Genomic DNA, 18,876 nt, shown 5'->3' with positions numbered 1-18,876 from the left:
ATCCACCAGCCTAATCTAACCCTTCACCACATGATTACTTCTGGCAGAAGTCACTGAAACAGAGATCAAGAGCTAGAAGATTTTCTTTCTCCTTTCTCTTCGCCCTACTCCTAGCCGTGTGATTTGATTTGGAGCCAGTTTGGCCATCACATGACCAGGAGGAGTGTCCCTACCCATTCACCTGAGGAAGGAGCTGTGCTCCGAAAGCTCGTGATTCAAAACAAACCTGTTGGACTTTAACCTGGTGTTGTCAGACCTCTTACCATGAAACTCAGTTTATTGAGTTGTTCAATCTCACACCTCTCCTCCTACACAAACCAGTGTCCCAGCTATCCCCTAAATACCCTCTTTTTCAATACAATCTTTTTAAAATTGGCAATTAGCAAAGAAACAAATCGAATTGATAGCCCCTTGAAGGGGTTCACTATTCATATTCTTTTTGAGTAAACCGAGGATTGGACAAATCAACAAATTAACAAGTTAACAAACTAAGGGGGAAGAGGGTAGCCCCTTAAAGGGCACTGTAACCACAAACAAAATTACATAGGAAACTTCTAAAACTTTAAATCAAAGTGTGGTTTGGGAGGGAGTCAATGATATACTCCAGCACCCAGGGTGCCCACCGGTCACGGAATGCCCCAAACATGCTGGCAGACACGACGTGATTCCCTATTTATCTGTGCTCAAATTATCGAATTAAATAATTGCGCTTCACAATGCGATTAACATGACATGAACAGTCTGGATAAAAAGGTTTTCTCTGAATTTCCTATTGAATATATTATGTCACTAATGGGCAGCACGGTGGCACAGTGGTTCGCACTGCTGCCTCACAGCGCCAGGGACCCGGATTCAATTCCGGCTTCGGGTGGCTGTCTGTCAGCCTCTCCTATTGCTTGCCATTTCAACTCACCACCTTCCTCTCATGTCCACATTTCCGTCCTTGGCCTGTGGCAATGTTCCAGTGAAGCCCAAAGTAGACTCATCTCCCGATTAGGCACTTCACACCCATCTGGACTTAACATCGAGTTCAACAACTTCAGACCATCAACTTTCTCCTCCTGTTCATTGTTTTTCTCAAACCCCTCACCCCACAGGGCCACCTGTCACTTGTTGTAAAGTTTTGCTTTAGCAGAGTGCCGCACCCCCTTAAGCCATGAACACATTCTGTTATCTTATCTTCATTCCACTATTGGCATCTTCTTTAGTCTTTAACACTATCATTAACACTCCATTTGTCTTGTGTCCATGACACCTTTATCAAATCTTTCCCGAGCTCCCACCTATCCCTGACCTATTTTTCTCCAACCCACTTGAAACAGTATAAAACCCTTCGCATTTCTGCCTCTGTTTAGCTCTGAAGAAAGAGTCATACAGACTCAAAACTTTAACTCTGTTTCTCTCCACAGATGCGGCCAGACCAGCACTTCCTCGCTTTACCCCAGCCTATCCAGTCTTTCAATTATAACTGCTCAGTACAAGAAGGTGAAGCCGTTGAAACTCGGCAGAGCTGTTTTAACACTGCTCTATTGTGGTGTCACCACTTCACATTCCAAACCTACGACACAGCCCCCAAAGCACCAGGCAAAATATCATCGGCCGCAAGATGAATAATAGAATTGTTTAAGGAGCTGGATTCCTCCATCACAAAGTACAGCGAGTGTACACTTCGAATCAGAGAGTGCCCCGACAATTCTATCTTCACAGTCGCTGGAGTGTCGAGAGGCAATGCAGTATTAGAGTTTCGGCTCCATGGGAGAAACATGCTGCGATTTGTATTAAAAATGCTTTCATTGTTAAATGTAGCTCTCAAACCTTTTCATTTAGCAAAGAAATAGACTTACACTTATATATATAATGCCTTTCCTGACTGTGATGGCACAAAGCACTGAATAGCTGATGAAGTGAATTGAAAGCATTGCTGTAACATAGGAAACACAGCGGTAAATTTGCATACAGGAAGCTCCCAGCAACAGTATTGCGATGAGGATCAGTTCATCTGTTTTGACGATTTTGGTGGAGGGATAAAATATTGGCCGGGACATTGGGGCGTAACTCCATTATGCTCCATTGAACAGCACTACAGGTGACTGTCTGCCTGGGGTCTGCACGTTCTCTCCGCGTCTGCGTGGATTTCCTCCGGATGCTCTGGTTTCCTCCCACAGTCCAAAGATGTGCAGGTTAGGTGAATTGGCCATGATAAATTGCCCTTAGTGTCCAAAATTGCCCTTAGTGTTGGGTGGGGTTACTGGGTTACAGGGATGGGGTGGAGGTATGGTCTTAAGTAGGGTGCTCTTTCCACGATCAGCCATGATCGTATTGAATGGTGGTGCAGGCTCGAGGGGTCGAATGGCCTATTCCTGCACCTATTTTCTACGTTTCTAACTGAGCAGGAATGGGTGTCCCGGTGACTAATTCCCTGTCCAGGAGGTGGGTCGATCAGTAAAACCTTTTATCGAGACTTTCTTTGTTCTATTTTATCCCATTTCAGCCAGTTTTCCCTGGCCTCAGGAAATCTGGAAGAGGCAGGACAGTCTGGATCCATCATTTCCACACCGTTTGTGGGCCAGAAGGGACTGGTGTATGCCACCCCTCCTCCCAAATCAATTGACTATCACCAATCTCTCTCCTGCAACCACAATCCCCCATCTGACCACGGGTCCTGACCCACCACCACCCTTCCCCAATGATCTAACCCCCCCCTTCCTCCCAAGAGTAAGCTCTCCCAGGCAGCATGTGGCTCAGTGGTTAGCACTAGGACTATGGCGCTGAGGACCTGGGTTACTGTCCGTGTGGAGTTTGCATATTCTCCCCATGTTTGCATGCGTTTCACCCCCCCCAACCCAAAGTTGTGCAGGTTAGGTGGATTGGCCGCGCTAAATTGCCCCTTAATTGGAAAGAAATAATTGGGTACTCTAAATTGTAAAAAAAAGAGTAAGCTCTCCCTCCTTGCTCCTCAAGCTGATACAGGGTCATGTTTTTTTCCCATGCTGCCTCCCAATCAGGATGCTGTTAAGCAGGAGGATGTGGTCCAACTCGAGGCCTTAAAAAAATGACAGCATGTCCAGAAAATCTGTACTGCCAGGTTTCCTGTCCAGGGCTCCTCCAGCTCCCCAACCATTCCGCTCCTTCTCTGAAAATACGGAAACCATAGCTATAAAATCTTCGTAGAATTTACAGGGCTGAAGGAGGCCAGTCGGCCCATCGTGTCTGCACCGGCCCTTGGAAACAGCACTCCACTTAAGCCCGCACCTCCACCCTATCCCCATAGCCCAGTCACCCCACCTAACCTATTGGACACTAAGGGGCAATTTAGCATGGTCAGTCCACCTAACCTGCATATCTTTGGACTGTGGGAGGAAACCGGAGCACCCGGACCGGGAAACCCGCGCAGAGACGGGGAGTAAATGCAAACTCCACACAGACAGTCGCCTGAGGCTGGAATTGAATTCGGGAGCCGGGTGCCGTGAGGTAGCAGTGCTACCCACTGGGCCACCGTGCCGCCCTTGATCATTAATGTTATCGATTAGGAGAGTTGGTGCAGATTTGATGGGCCGAATGGCCTCATTCTGCACTGCAGGTTTTCTATGATTGAGACAAAGTGACTGAACCAGACAACAAAATCTAGCTGAGGCACTAATGAACAAATACACATCTCTCTTTGAGATGTCCCTTGTTTATTTTAGCCCAGCATGAAGACTTTGCTGAAAGGCCGCCTCTTACTGAAAGATGGGGTGGGGGTTGCGGGAGGTAGCCATTTTTAGTAATAATAACCTTTATAATGTCACAAGTGGGCTTAAATAAACACAGCATTGAAGTTACTGTGGAAATCCCCTAGTCGCCACACTCCGGCACCTGTTCGGGTACACTGAGGGAGAATTCTGGGTGTCCAAATCACCTGACAAACACGTCTTTTGGGACTTGTGGGAGGAAACCGAGCACCCGGAGGAGACCCACGCACGCACGGGGAGGACGTGCAGACTCCGCACAGACAGTGACCCAAGCCGGGAATCGAACCCAGGACCCTGGCGCTGTGAAGCAACAGTGCTAACCATTGTGCTACCATGCCGCTCCATAGGCCCACTGGCGAATTACTGAATGGGGAGGACGTTGAAGGGACTGCTCATCAACCTCTTCCGGTCAAAACAAAAAGGAGGAAAACCTATGATCAAGTTCAGTCCGTCCTGTTAGATTTGGGGAGGGATCTAGGCCTCATAAAGCAATACTCACACCCTTAAAGGTTGGCAGAAGGAAGACTTCACTCTTCATTGGAGGTCGTGAAATATCAGAAATCGAGAAATTAAGCCAAAATAATTATTTTTTTAAAACTCAGTGGTGGAGCTATGGAATTCACCGAACTCTTCTGTCTCAGTCACTACGTCAACCTCAAAGACAAGATTGGATAAGTGTATGAAAGAGAATGGGTATGAAGAGATATGGGAACAGGGGGAGTAAATATGATCAGGAATATTTGCTCACATACAGGGTAAACACCAAGCAGATTGGATTGTTTGTCTATGTCTATGAAATTAGGTCATTTTCAATGCATATTATGCAAAGGATATTAAGAAAAAATAACTTTCTCTAAAAACATCAATTAAAACACATCCAACGGGCAAACTGAAGTTAGTTTATTGCTGTAGTTTCCAAATTAACACAACCCAAATACACAAATTAAAAATCCAAAACCTCAGTCTGACTATAATTTACATGTAAAAAGTGTCCACCTTTTGGTTCCCAAGACACACCCTTGTGGTTTCAAGAGTAGTGGTTTCAAACCCATCCCAGAGATTAAAGATGTTGCTCATACATCTGTTGTAATCTGGAGTCTTCAGTCCATCTTCAATCAACTTCCAGGACAATGTCAACATTGTCATGAACGCCTTGAAGTAGCAGCTCTCCATCGAAGCTGATCCTCTTCTTCTTCTTCGCGGCTTTTAGAGTCCCGACCAGGGCCTCGAAAAGATTGGCACATTTATCGTCAGCGAACAGCACTCCAAACTTCACCGTAATTTTACCGTCGGCGCCTGGACAAGGTATAAGGATAGCAGAAAGTCAGTGTCAGCCAACACTGGGTGCTCTATATCCAATACCACAGTGCTTTCTGCAACTTAACATTGGCAAACACATCCTATCTGACCCCACCTGAAAATTCACATCTTAGGAACAGAATTAGGCCATTCAACCCCTTCTGTTCTGCCATTCAATGAGATCATAAGTGACTGTACCTGAACTCCACCTACAGTCGCGGTTTCATTACCCTGAATACCCTTGCCGAACAAAAATCTATCCAGTTTTGGCATTTTCAATTAACAATCCAGCCTCAACAGCTTTCTGAGGGGGAGTGTTCCAGATTTCCACTGTCCTTTGTGTGGAGAGGTTTCCAGACGTCACCTCTGAACAACCAAGCTTTAATTCTAAGATTAAAGCCCTTTATTCTCTCTAAATACCCTAACAACTCATTTGATGATCTTCAATATCTCAATTGAATCATTCGTTCATCTTCTATAGTCAATGGAATATAATAGTAATAATAATAATAATCTTTATTGTCATAAGTAGGCTTACATTAACACTGCAATGAAGTTACTGTGAAAATCCCCTCGTCGCCACATTCCGGCGCCTGTTCGGGTACACAGAGGGAGAATTCAGAATGTCCAATCCACCTAACAAGCACGTAATTCGGGACTTGTGGGAGGAAACAGGAGCACCCGGAGGAAACTCACGCAGACACGGGGAGAACGTACAGACTCCGCACAGACAGTGACCCAAGCTGGAATCGAACCTGGGACCCTGGCGCTGTGAAGCAACAGTGCTAACAACTGTGCTGGATTGCTGCATTGAGGTTCCATCATGTACAGGGGGACGGGGACCACGTACGGGGATGGGGGCCACCCGGGGGGAGGGGGGGGGGGCACGCGGGGATCGGCATTTTTGTGGGCAGCACTGGGAATGTGAGTTTATATGCGAGTCATATGAGCAGCTTGGTGGGGTAGTGGTTAGCACTGCAGCCTCACGGCGCCAAGGCCCCGGGTTCGATCCCAGCCCCGGGTCTGCATGGGTTTCACCCCCACAACACAAAAAGATGGACAGGGTGGGTGGATTGGACACGCTATATCGACCCTTAATTAGAAAAGAGAATTGGGTACTCTAAACATTTTAGAAACAAAAATATATATTTTTTTAATTGTAAATTAAGAGTACCCAATTCAGTATTTCCAATTAAGGGGCAATTTAGCGTGGCCAATCCACCTACCCTGCACATCTTTAGGTTGTGGAGGCGAAACCCACACAAACATGGGAAGAATGTGCAAACTCAACACGGACAGTGACCTGGAGCAGGGGTCGAACCCTGGGCCTCGGCGCCGTGAGGCTGCAGTGCTAACCACTGCCCCAACAAGCTGCCCAAGAAACAAAAATATGTGGGCACACTGAGATCGGTGTTACGTGTGGGGCCACACTGGGGTCGGTGTTACGTGTGGGACCACACTGCCACACTGGGATCGGTGCTACGTGTGGGACCACACTGGGATCGGTGCTACGTGTGGGACCACACTGCCACACTGGGATCGGTGCTACGTGTGGGACCACACTGCCACACTGGGGTCGGTGTTACGTGTGGGACCACACTGCCACACTGGGATCGGTGCTACGTGTGGGACCACACTGGGATCGGTGCTACGTGTGGGACCACACTGCCACACTGGGATCGGTGCTACGTGTGGGACCACACTGCCACACTGGGATCGGTGCTGCGTGTGGGACCTGTGTTACGTGTGGGACCACACTGCCACACTGGGATCGGTGTTATGTGTGGGACCACACTGCGATCGTGTTACGTGTGGGATCGGTGTTACGCGTGGGGCCACACTGGGATCGGTGTTACGCGTGGGGCCACACTGGGATCGGTGTTACGCGTGGAACCACACTGGGATCGGTGTTACGCGTGGGGCCACACTGGGATCGGTGCTACGTGTGGGACCACACTGGGATCGGTGTTACGCGTGGGGCCACACTGGGATCGGTGTTACGCGTGGGGCCACACTGGGATCGGTGCTACGCGTGGGGCCACACTGGGATCGGTGTTACGCGTGGGGCCACACTGGGATCGGTGTTACGCGTGGGACCACACTGGGATCGGTGTTACGCGTGGGACCACACTGGGATCGGTGTTACGCGTGGGGCCACACTGGGATCGGTGCTACGTGTGGGGCCACACTGGGATACCGGTGTTAAGCGTTGGGCCACACTGGGATCGGTGTTACGTGTGGGGCCCCACTGGGATCGGTGTTATGTGTGGGGCCACACTGGGATCGGTGTTAAGCGTGGGGCAACACTGGGATCGGTGTTAAGCGTTGGGCCACACTGGGATCGGTGTTACGTGTGGGGCCACACTGGGATCGGTGTTACGTGTGGGGCCACACTGGGATCGGTGTTAAGCGTGGGGCAACACTGGGATCGATGTTACGCGTGGGGCCACACTGGGATCGGTGTTACGCGTGGGGCCACACTGGGATCGGTGTTACGCGTGGGGCCACACTGGGATCGGTGTTACGCGTGGGGCCACACTGGGATCGGTGTTACGCGTGGGGCCACATTGGGATCGGTGTTACGCGTGGGGCCACACTGGGATCGGTGTTACGTGTGGGGCCACACTGGGATCGGTGTTACGTGTGGGGCCACACTGGGATCGGTGTTACGATGGGGCCACACTGGGATCGGAGTTACGCGTGGGGCCACACTGGGATCGGTGTTACGTGTGGGGCCACACTGGGATCGGTGTTACGCGTGGGGCCACACTGGGATCGGTGTTAAGCGTGGGGCCACACTGGGATACCGGTGTTAAGCGTGGGGCCACACTGGGATCGGTGTTACGCGTGGGGCCACACTGGGATCGGTGTTACGCGTGGGGCCACACTGGGATCGGTGTTACGTGTGGGGCCACACTGGGATCGGTGTTACGCGTGGGGAACACTGGGATCGGTGTTACGCTTGGGGCCACACTGGGATCGGTGTTACGCGTGGGGCCACACTGAGATCGGTGTTACGCGTGGGGCCGCACTGGGATCGGTGTTACGCGTGGGGCCGCACTGGGATCGGTGTTACGCGTGGGGCCACACTGGGATCGATGTTACGTGTGGGGCCACACTGGGATCGGTGTTACGCGTGGGGCCACACTGGGATCGGTGTTACGCGTGGGGCCACACTGGGATCGGTGTTACGCGTGGGGCCACACTGGGAACGGTGTTACGCGTGGGGCCACACTGGGATCGGTGTTACGCGTGGGAAACAATGGGATCGGTGTTACGCGTGGGGAACACTGGGATCGGTGTTACGCGTGGGGCCACACTGGGATCGGTGTTACGCTTGGGGCCACACTGGGATCGGTGTTACGCGTGGGGCCACACTGGGATCGGTGTTACGCTTGGGGCCACACTGGGATCGGTGTTACGCGTGGGGCCACACTGGGATCGGTGTTACGCGTGGGGCCACACTGGGATCGGTGTTACGCGTGGGGCCAAACTGGGATCGGTGCTACGCGTGGGGCCACACTGGGATCGGAGTTACGCGTGGGGCCACACTGGGATCGGTGTTACGCGTGGGGCCACACTGGGATCGGTGTTACGCGTGGGGCCACACTGGGATCGGTGTTACGCGTGGGGCCGCACTGGGATCGGTGCTACGCGTGGGGCCGCACTGGGATCGGTGTTACGCGTGGGGCCACACTGGGATCGGTGTTACGCGTGGGGCCGCACTGGGATCGGTGTTACGCGTGGGGCCGCACTGGGATCGGTGTTACGCGTGGGGCCGCACTGGGATCGGTGTTACGCGTGGGGCCACACTGGGATCGGTGTTACGCGTGGGGCCACACTGGGATACCGGTGTTAAGCGTGGGGCCACACTGGGATCGGTGTTACGCGTGGGGCCACACTGGGATCGGTGTTACGCGTGGGGCCACACTGGGATCGGTGTTACGTGTGGGGCCACACTGGGATCGGTGTTACGCGTGGGGAACACTGGGATCGGTGTTACGCTTGGGGCCACACTGGGATCGGTGTTACGCGTGGGGCCACACTGAGATCGGTGTTACGCGTGGGGCCGCACTGGGATCGGTGTTACGCGTGGGGCCGCACTGGGATCGGTGTTACGCGTGGGGCCACACTGGGATCGATGTTACGTGTGGGGCCACATTGGGATCGGTGTTACGCGTGGGGCCACACTGGGATCGGTGTTACGCGTGGGGCCACACTGGGATCGGTGTTACGCGTGGGGGCCACACTGGGATCGGTGTTACGCGTGGGGCCACACTGGGATCGGTGTTACGCGTGGGGCCAAACTGGGATCGGTGCTACGCGTGGGGCCACACTGGGATCGGAGTTACGCGTGGGGCCACACTGGGATCGGTGTTACGCGTGGGGCCGCACTGGGATCGGTGTTACGCGTGGGGCCGCACTGGGATCGGTGCTACGCGTGGGGCCGCACTGGGATCGGTGTTACGCGTGGGGCCGCACTGGGATCGGTGTTACGCGTGGGGCCGCACTGGGATCGGTGTTACGCGTGGGGCCGCACTGGGATCGGTGTTACGCGTGGGGCCACACTGGGATCGGTGTTACGCGTGGGGCCACACTGGGATCGGTGTTACGCGTGGGGCCACACTGGGATCGGTGTTACGCGTGGGGCCACACTGGGATCGGTGTTACGCGTGGGGCCACACTGGGATCGGTGTTACGCGTGGGGCCACACTGGGATCGGTGTTACGCGTGGGGCCACACTGGGATCGGTGTTACGCGTGGGGCCACACTGGGATCGGTGTTACGCGTGGGGCCACACTGGGATCGGTGTTACGTGTGGGGCCACACTGGGATCGGTGTTACGCGTGGGGCCACACTGGGATCGGTGTTACGCGTGGGGCCACACTGGGATCGGTGTTACGCGTGGGGCCACACTGGGATCGGTGTTACGCGTGGGGCCACACTGGGATCGGTGTTACGCGTGGGGCCACACTGGGATCGGTGTTACGCGTGGGGCCACACTGGGATCGGTGTTACGCGTGGGGCCACACTGGGATCGGTGTTACGCTTGGGGCCACACTGGGATCGGTGTTACGCGTGGGGCCACACTGGGATCGGTGCTACGTGTGGGGCCACACTGGGATCGGTGTTACGCGTGGGGCCACACTGGGATCGGTGTTACGCGTGGGGAACACTGGGATCGGTGTTACGCGTGGGGCCGCACTGGGATCGGTGTTACGCGTGGGAAACAATGGGATCGGTGTTACGCGTGGGGCCACACTGGGATCGGTGTTACGCGTGGGGCCACACTGGGATCGGTGTTACGCGTGGGAAACAATGGGATCGGTGTTACGCGTGGGGAACACTGGGATCGGTGTTACGCGTGGGGCCACACTGGGATCGGTGTTACGCGTGGGGCCACACTGGGATCAGTGTTACACGTGGGGCCACACTGGGATCGGTGTTACGCGTGGGGCCACACTGGGATCGGTGTTACGCGTGGGGCCACACTGGGATCGGTGTTACGCATGGGGCCGCACTGGGATCGGTGTTACACGTGGGGAACACTAGGATCGGTGTTACGTGTGGGACCACACTGGGATCGGTGTTACACGTGGGGAACACTAGGATCGATGTTACGTGTGGGACCACACTGGGACTGGAGTGGCAGCTTCCTGAATCTGAAGGACAGGAGTGAATCATTTGTGTTTTTAACAACCAGGTTCCATGTGTCTCATGCTCTGGTTCCATCCCACAGTTTATCAGATCTTTGAATTAACTATATTAAATGTGTTTTTAATATATTTTTTTAATGATTTAGAGTATCCAACTCTTTTTTTTCTCACTTAAGGGGCAATTTAGTGTGCCCAATTCACCTTCTAGGCACATTTTGGGTTGTGGGGATGAGACCCACACAGACACGTAGAGAATGTGCAGACTCCACACAGATACAGTAGTGACCCAGAGCCGGGATCAAACCTGGGTCCTCAGTGCCGTGAGGCAGCAGTGCTAACCACTGCGCCACCATGCTGCCCCTGAACTGTCAACTTCTAGCTCGCTAGGTCAGTATCATTATCACTCGGCTGCCATATTCAATGAAACCAGTTGGCAAAAGCAATGAAATAAACATGTTACTGATATTAAGTTTTTTGAAAATAATCTCTCTCCAGTCTCCTGCGAGGTGCAGTTTGCAGCTCTACTTAATCAAATGTCTGAGTGTAAGGGGAGAAATCGAGGCCAATATTCCTATTTGAAATGTGCCTCAAGTTTGGAAAAAAGATTTGCTGTACCAGCACGATATAATATAGGTCAAGTTCCTGACTGGTGTCTTCGGGGTCCTACAGGCCTCCATTATAACTCTTTAATAGATTTCATTGAATCACTACAGTGCTGACCTTTCCTCCCACGATCTCGCTTCCATAAGTCATAGGAGCAGAATTAGGTCACTCGGCCCATCAACGCTGCTGGTGCTAGTCATAAGTTTTTTTACACAGAGGGTAGTGGGCGCTTGGAACTCGCTGCCGGAGGAGGTGGTGAAAGCAGGGACGATAGTGAAATTTAAGGGGCATCTTGACAAATACATGAATAGGATGGGAATAGAGGGATACGGACCTCGGAAGTGTAGAAGATTTTAGTTTAGACGGGCAGCATGGTCGGCACAGGCTAGGAGGGCCAAAGGGCCTGTTCCTGTGCTGTACTTTTCTTTGTTCTTTGCAGGAGGAAGCCATTTGCTCCACTGTGCTCATGCTAGCCCATCATCCAAACAATTTGCTGCCATGCTGTTTCATAGAATCATAGAATTTACAGTGCAGAAGGAGGCCATTTGGCCCATCGAGTCTGCACCGGCTCTTGGAAAGAGCACCCTACCCAAGATCAACACCTCCACCCTATCCCCATAACCCAGTACCCCACCCAATACTAAGGGCTATTTTGGACACTAAGGGCAATTTATCATGGCCAATCCACCTAACCTGCACATCTTTGGACTGTGGGAGGAAACTGGAGCACCCGGAGGAAACCCACGCACACACGGGGAGGATGTGCAGACTCCGCACAGACAGTGACCCAAGCTGGAATCGAACCTGGGACCCTGGAGCTGTAATCAATTGTGCTGTCCACAATGCTACCGTGCTGCACCTTTTGCCATACTTCTCCGAGATATCTCTCACCCCACCCATGTGCTGCATTTCAGCTGAAAGGGAAAGCAAAGGTGGTCCCACCTGCCAAGTATTGATGCCGGAAATTTCGCTACTTTTTGTTCTTACCCTGGGTTAAAAATCACATTGTCAGGCCCAGACACAGAATAAAGGAAACCACCACCAATTTTATATTCACTGACCTGGAGATCCAAGGCGACGAATCTCTTCAATTAGAAGATCGACCTCATGCTCAGTATTCATTCTCACCTGAATGGAATTAATTTTTCTCATTAATACGCTGAAGACTGATTAACAGGTTTGTATGAATGCATCTGAATTGTCCTGTGGATCTGTGCAGAAATTTGATGGAAGAGTTTTGATCCTAACTGTTTCCACTGGCAAGAGAATCACTCGAGGATTTAACATTGTTGGCAAGAGAAGACTTAAGCTCAGTGATTTGTTATGAATTGGATTTACAGTTGAAAAATAAGAATTTAAAGGGTATGAGGAAAGATCCTGGGCGTTGGATTGCTCTTTCAAAAGAGTTGGCACAAGCAAATCACTTCTTTCTGTGCTGTATGCTTGTCAAATGCAGTTAATCCAGCATTCAGGTTGCTGAAGATGAGTATTACAATAGCACAACACTTGCAAGCTTGTGAAGAATGGGGGAAGAGAGACGCGATTTTTACCTGGCATCAGGTTAGCAGAGGGGAGGGCAGCACGGTGGCGCAGTGGGTTAGCCCTGCTGCCACATGGTGCCGAGGTCTCAGGTTCGATCCCGGCTCTTAGTCACTGCTCGTGTGGAGTTTGCACATTCTCCCCGTGTCTGCGTGGGTTTCACCCCCACAACCCAAAGATGTGCAGGCTGGGTGGATTAGCCACGCTAAATTACCCCTTAATTGGAAAAAGTGAATTGGGTACTCTAAATTTAAAAACAAACGTTAGCAGAGGGGGGAAAAAAAGACAAAAAAATTGGTCCACGGGGAAAATTAAGGGGTCTCCTCCTCCATCACCAGAATTCAACAAGAATTACTGGTAGGAATCACTGACACATCCGTAGAGAACCATAAGGCCAGGGTTTAATGTGGTGCTCACTGAGGTGAAATGGAAAACCACCTCGATTTCCACATATCCCCCCCCCCCCCACACTCCAAAGGGTTTCACCTCAAGCATAGCAAAAGTTCTCTCATTTTCTGCCAGCGTTCAAAATGGTGCGCCTCTGACCATGCCGACATCCAAACAAAATGGAAATAAAATAAAACTCTGGCTCCAACGTTAGCTTGACTCAGCTGGTAGCTCATTCATTCACCTCTGCACCAGAAGGTTAGGGGTTCATGCCCCACTGAAAGAGGGCACATAATTTAGGCTGACACTCCAGACGGAAATTTCCGAAGGTGCTGCCCTTTACAGAAGACATTGAACTAACACCATGTCTACCCGGTCCGTAGAAATTTCCTGCCTCAGGACACAGTTCCTGTGCAATCTCCACAGGATGCTGGCAATTCTGCAATGTAACCAGTAAAGAAATGAACTCAGTTACTCAATAGAGCGGATGACTTTCATACTAAGCAGAGCAGAATTAGGATCGTTAGTCTTTGAAGCAGACTGCAAATTTCAGTCTTAAATAATTAAGCGTTCACCAATGAGCACGGAATAAATCTTCACTACAAACAATTGATATTTAGCATAGAATGGAAAGTCAGTGGTGCGTAAACATGAGCATGGAGCAGTTGTTTCTGTTTCGCAATGTAAATTGTATGTAATTCTGTGTACGAAAAGAGGCCTCATCTGTTTGAGCATAATGCTGCAGACTGTTTGTATTGTAATTTATTATTTTGGCAGAGCTGGAAATAGCTCCTCTTGCTGCGACATTGCAGAAGAGACCAACAAGAGTTCCAAATGTGATGTGTGGTCTAGAATTGGATGTGCTAGAACAGTAATGGGATCTGCAGTAATTGGATGTGTTCCCATGTGGAGGTGGAAGAGACAAAGGATCAATATGAACATTATTTCCTTATCTCGTCTCTTATGTTTCTCTCCTACAGGGTATGTGGAAGTGAATGTCAGACAAGTATAGGATAAGGCCCATAAGACCATGAGACATAGGAGCAGAATTAGGCCACTCGGCCCATCGAGTCTGCTCATGGCAGATATTTTTCTCATCCCCATTCTCCTGCCTTCTCCCCATAACCCCTGATCCCCTTATTGATAAAAAAAATGATCTATCTCTGTCTTCAATACACTCAATGATGTGGCCTCCACAGCCTTCTGCAGCAAAGAGTTCCACAGATTCACCACCCTCTGGCTGAAGAAATTCCTCCTCATCTCTGTTTTAAAGGATTGTCCCTTTAGTCTGAGATGGTGTCCTCTGGTTCTAGTTTTTCCTACAAGTGGAAACATCTTCTCCACATCCACTCTATCCAGGCCTCGCAGTATCCTGCAAGTTTCAATAAGATCTCCCCTCATCCTTCTCAACTCCAATGAGTACAGACCTAGAGGCCTCAGCCATTCCTCACACAGCAAGTTCTTCATTCCAGGGATCATTTTTGTGAACCTCCTCTCGACCCTTTCCAAGGCCAGCACATGCTTCCTTAGATACGGGGCCCAAAACTTCTTCAAAACCATGCACTGCCTACCTCTCTATCATTCTGCATGCTGATACTAGCTCTCTTGGTCCCTGGTTTGAGCCTCAGGTAATGTAGAGTTTAAAGTAGATTTAGTGGGAGCAATAATACGGGTCCACATTTCCAATCCAGTGATTTCCCAACTACCAGATGTGCACATGCTAATGCAGATTTCCACTCAAACACAATAACTAGTCAATGAGGCGGGGTATAACCTGGCTGGCTGCAACATTGGACAGTCAGTCATGCAAAGGCGGAGGAGGCAAGCTGAATTTTATTCTCGACAAACATTGATGCTCATCACAGTGAGGACCATCTGCTTTGGGTAATGAAGGTTCCCACTTTGGGCACCAAATGGGTTTGTCAAATGTTGCCCAACTTAGGTCAACTCAAGAGTAGTACATTGATTGAAATTCAGAACAAGCCAATGCAAGCCCTATAGAAAGGGACACTTGTTCACCCCAGTACATACATTCAATAACTGCGTGTGCGCATCAGGGAAGTGTAGAGGTTGTACGATTAGCAAAAGGAATTGCACAAATAAGACAGTGCGGGCTTTGTTTGAACATGTTCTATTTAAAGGAATGAAGTGTGCGTTTGAGGGCAAGTTTTCCAGTAGACAACTTATGAAGTGTTGACAGCTCCAAATACTCCTCACATGATGATGATGGAATGGACAAGCTGATTGGGAAAATGGAGGAGAGTGAGTTGGGAAAGGGGGGGGAAGGTGTGAGGGTGCAAGAGGGGTAGTGAGGGCGCAAAGGGGGGGTAGTGAGGGTGCAAAGGGGGGTAGTGAGGGTGCAAAGGGGGGGTAGTGAGGGTGCAAAGGGGGGGTAGTGAGGGCACAGGAGGGTAGTGAGGGCACAGGAGGGTAGTGAGGGCACAGGAGGGTAGTGAGGGCACAGGAGGGTAGTGAGGGCACAGAGGGGGTAGTGAGGGCACAGAGGGGGTAGTGAGGGCACAGAGGGGGTAGTGAGGGCACAGAGGGGGTAGGGAGGGCACAGAGGGGGTAGGGAGGGCACAGAGGGGGTAGTGAGGACACAGAGGGGGTAGTGTGGGCACAGGGGGGTAGTGAGGGCACAGGGGGGTAGTGAGGGCACAGGGGGGTAGTGAGGGCACAGGGGGTAGTGAGGGCACAGGGGGTAGTGAGGGCACAGGGGGTAGTGAGGTCACAGGGGGTAGTGAGGTCACAGGGGGGGTAGTGAGGGCACAGAGGGGGTAGTGAGGGCACAGGGGGGTAGTGAGGGCACAGGGGGGTAGTGAGGGCACGGGGGTAGTGAGGGCACAAGGGGGTAGTGAGGGCACAGGGGGGGTAGTGAGGGCACAGGGGGGTAGTGAGGGCACGGGGGGGGTAGTGAGGGCACGGGGGGGGGGTAGTGAGGGCACAGGGGGGGGTAGTGAGGGCACAGGGGGGGTAGTGAGGGCACAGGGGGTAGTGAGGGCACAGGGGGTAGTGAGGGCACAGGGGGTAGTGAGGGCACAGGGGGGGTAGTGAGGGCACAGGGGGGGTAGTGAGGGGCATGTAGATATCGAGCAGGAAGGGTGCTGGGCGGTGATACCACACAGAAACCAGCTCACCCTGAAATCTCTAACTGGAGCAGCCCTGGCTCCCCGTAGACCCTGAGAAGTGGGGCGCTGCAACATTTGGAAAGGGCGCCGTTTCCCATTCATCCCCCGGAGCCACACGTGAGTCACCAGCACGGAAGTTAGTGGCTATACCAACGCCCCGCACACCCGGACATCTATTATATATTCTATAACAAAGCACCGCCTCTGAACTAGATAGCATTGCCCCCAAAATAGCCCACTTAAAAAAAAACACACACACACACGCACACTCCCATTGCAATTGCGGGATTGGAATGCAAACGCAAACCTTGCTGCAAAATCCGGAACCAGCCAATGCATTTCCCAACACCAACCTTAAAGTCCAATTTAATATCTCCGCATCCCGCCTCCCAGCCACAACTACCTATCCCACACAGACACGTTCAATGGCAAAAGCAACACAGACACAGCGACATACTTCAGTCTCCTTCTCACCCTGCCCGCGCTGCGTTTGTCACAAGTAATTCGCCAGCAACTGCTCAAGTACAGGAAGTGTTAAAGACGAGGAAGTTGAGAGAAAGACCGGCTCCCTCAGCTGACGTCAGGAAGCTCTTACTGCGAGTTTGTGCCGACTCCACCAGGGCAATGTTCACATCCTCTTGCAGAGTCCTGTCTGTGGCTGTGTGTGTGGCAAGGTGACTAACTGGCTGTCCTTCCTGCTGGCTCGCTCGAACCCTGTCCCAGTAGTTATATTTTTTACATAAGGCACAGAAGTGGGGTCCGAGATATTTGACGATAATCAGGTTTCTGGGACACCTTCAGCACGTTGTTACCCTCCTGGAATTCCCTGCAAGTACAGACACATTATGCACACCCTGTAAAAATTGACACTCCCTGGGACCTACTAGAAATATAGACACTCCCTGGGAATCACTGTAAATATTAACACTCACTGAGACCCAGTGTAGATATTGACACTCCCTGAGACTCACTGTAAATATTGACACTCACTGAGACCCACTGTAAATATTGACACTCCGAGACCCACTGTAAATATTGAGACTCACTGAGACCCAGTGTAAATATTGACACTCACTGAGACCCACTGTAAATATTGACACTCCCTGAGACCCAGTGTAAATATTGACACTCCCTGAGACCCAGTGTAAATATTGACACTCCCTGAGACCCACTGTAAATATTGACACTCCCTGGGATCACTGTAAATATTGACACTCCCTGAGACTCACTGTAAATATTGACACTCCCTGAGACCACTGTAAATATTGACACTCCCTGGGATCACTGTAAATATTGACACTCCCTGAGACCACTGTAAATATTGACACTCCCTGGGATCACTGTAAATATTGACACTCCCTGAGACTCACTGTAAATACTGACACTCACTGAGACCCAGTGTAAATATTGACACTCCCTGAGACCCACTGTAAATATTGACACTCACTCAGACCTACTGTAAATATTGACACTCCCTGAGACCCACTGTAAATATTGACACTCCCTGGGATCACTGTAAATATTGACACTCCCTGAGACTCACTGTAAATATTGACACTCCCTGAGACCCAGTGTAAATATTGACACTCCCTGAGACTCACTGTAAATATTGACACTCCCTGAGACTCACTGTAAATATTGACACTCCCTGAGACCCAGTGTAAATATTGACACTCCCTGAGACTCACTGTAAATATTGACACTCCCTGAGACCCAGTGTAAATATTGACACTCCCTGAGACCCAGTGTAAATATTGACACTCCCTGAGACCCACTGTAAATATTGACACTCCCTGGGATCACTGTAAATATTGACACTCCCTGAGACCACTGTAAATATTGACACTCCCTGGGATCACTGTAAATATTGACACTCCCTGAGACCACTGTAAATATTGACACTCCCTGAGACTCACTGTAAATACTGACACTCACTGAGACCCAGTGTAAATATTGACACTCACTGAGACCCAGTGTAAATATTGACACTCACTGAGACCCACTGTAAATATTGACACTCACTGAGACCCAGTGTAAATATTGACACTCCCTGGGGCCCACTGTAAATATTGACACTCCCTGAGACCCAGTGTAAATATTGACACTCCCTGGGACTACTGTAAATATTGACACTCCCTGGGACTACTGTAAATATTGACACTCCCTGGGACTACTGTAAATATTGACACTCCCAGAGACCCAATGTAAATATTAACACTCACTGGGACTCTGTAAATATTGACACTCCCTAGTGCCCTCTATAGATATTGACACTCCCTAGGGCAGTATGGTGGCACAATGGGTAGCACTGCTGCCTCACGGCGCTTAGGTCCCAGGTTCGATCCCAGCCCCGGGTCACTGTACGTGTGGGGTTTGCATAATCACCCCGTTTTTGTGTGGGTTTCTTCCCCACAACCCAAAGATGTGCAGAGTAGGTGGATTGGCATTGCTAAATTGCCGCTTAATTGAAAAAAATGAATTGGATACTCTAAATTTAGATTTTTAAAAATATTGACATTCCCTGGTGCCCAC

The 18,876-nt window shown here is 50.8% G+C and overlaps 1 protein-coding gene across 4 annotated transcripts; it reads right to left on the bottom strand.

The window, feature by feature from the left end:
• Positions 1 to 4,609: 4,609 nt before the first annotated feature.
• Positions 4,610 to 17,152, bottom strand: abracl (ABRA C-terminal like). Of its 4 annotated transcripts, none has more exons than XM_038816485.1 (3): positions 16,940 to 17,152; positions 12,352 to 12,418; positions 4,610 to 5,027 (listed from the first exon to the last, which is right to left on the bottom strand). In XM_038816485.1, the coding sequence occupies exons 2-3, from the start codon at positions 12,410 to 12,412 to the stop codon at positions 4,843 to 4,845; spliced, it is 246 nt and encodes an 81-aa protein (XP_038672413.1). In that variant the 5' UTR covers positions 12,413 to 12,418; positions 16,940 to 17,152; the 3' UTR covers positions 4,610 to 4,842. The 4 variants fall into 4 exon arrangements, with proteins under 4 accessions (XP_038672413.1, XP_038672403.1, XP_038672394.1 ...); XM_038816475.1 differs by having other exon boundaries at positions 16,819 to 17,149; XM_038816466.1 differs by having other exon boundaries at positions 16,802 to 17,143.
• Positions 17,153 to 18,876: the final 1,724 nt, after the last annotated feature.

Source organism: Scyliorhinus canicula, chromosome 1, assembly GCF_902713615.1.
Source record: "Scyliorhinus canicula chromosome 1, sScyCan1.1, whole genome shotgun sequence".
Classification (NCBI taxonomy): domain Eukaryota; kingdom Metazoa; phylum Chordata; class Chondrichthyes; order Carcharhiniformes; family Scyliorhinidae; genus Scyliorhinus; species Scyliorhinus canicula.
The sequence above is the reverse complement of the archived record's forward strand: the minus strand, read 5'-3'. Positions and strand labels throughout refer to the sequence as shown.

Coding starts and splice junctions, on each gene's coding strand:
- abracl (XM_038816485.1), bottom strand. CDS start 12,412: ATGAATACTGAGCATGAGGTCGATCTTCTAATTGAAGAGATTCGTCGC. Junction 5,028..12,351: donor TCGTCGCCTTGGATCTCCAG/GTCAGTGAATAT, acceptor TACCTTGTCCAG/GCGCCGACGGTAAAATTACG.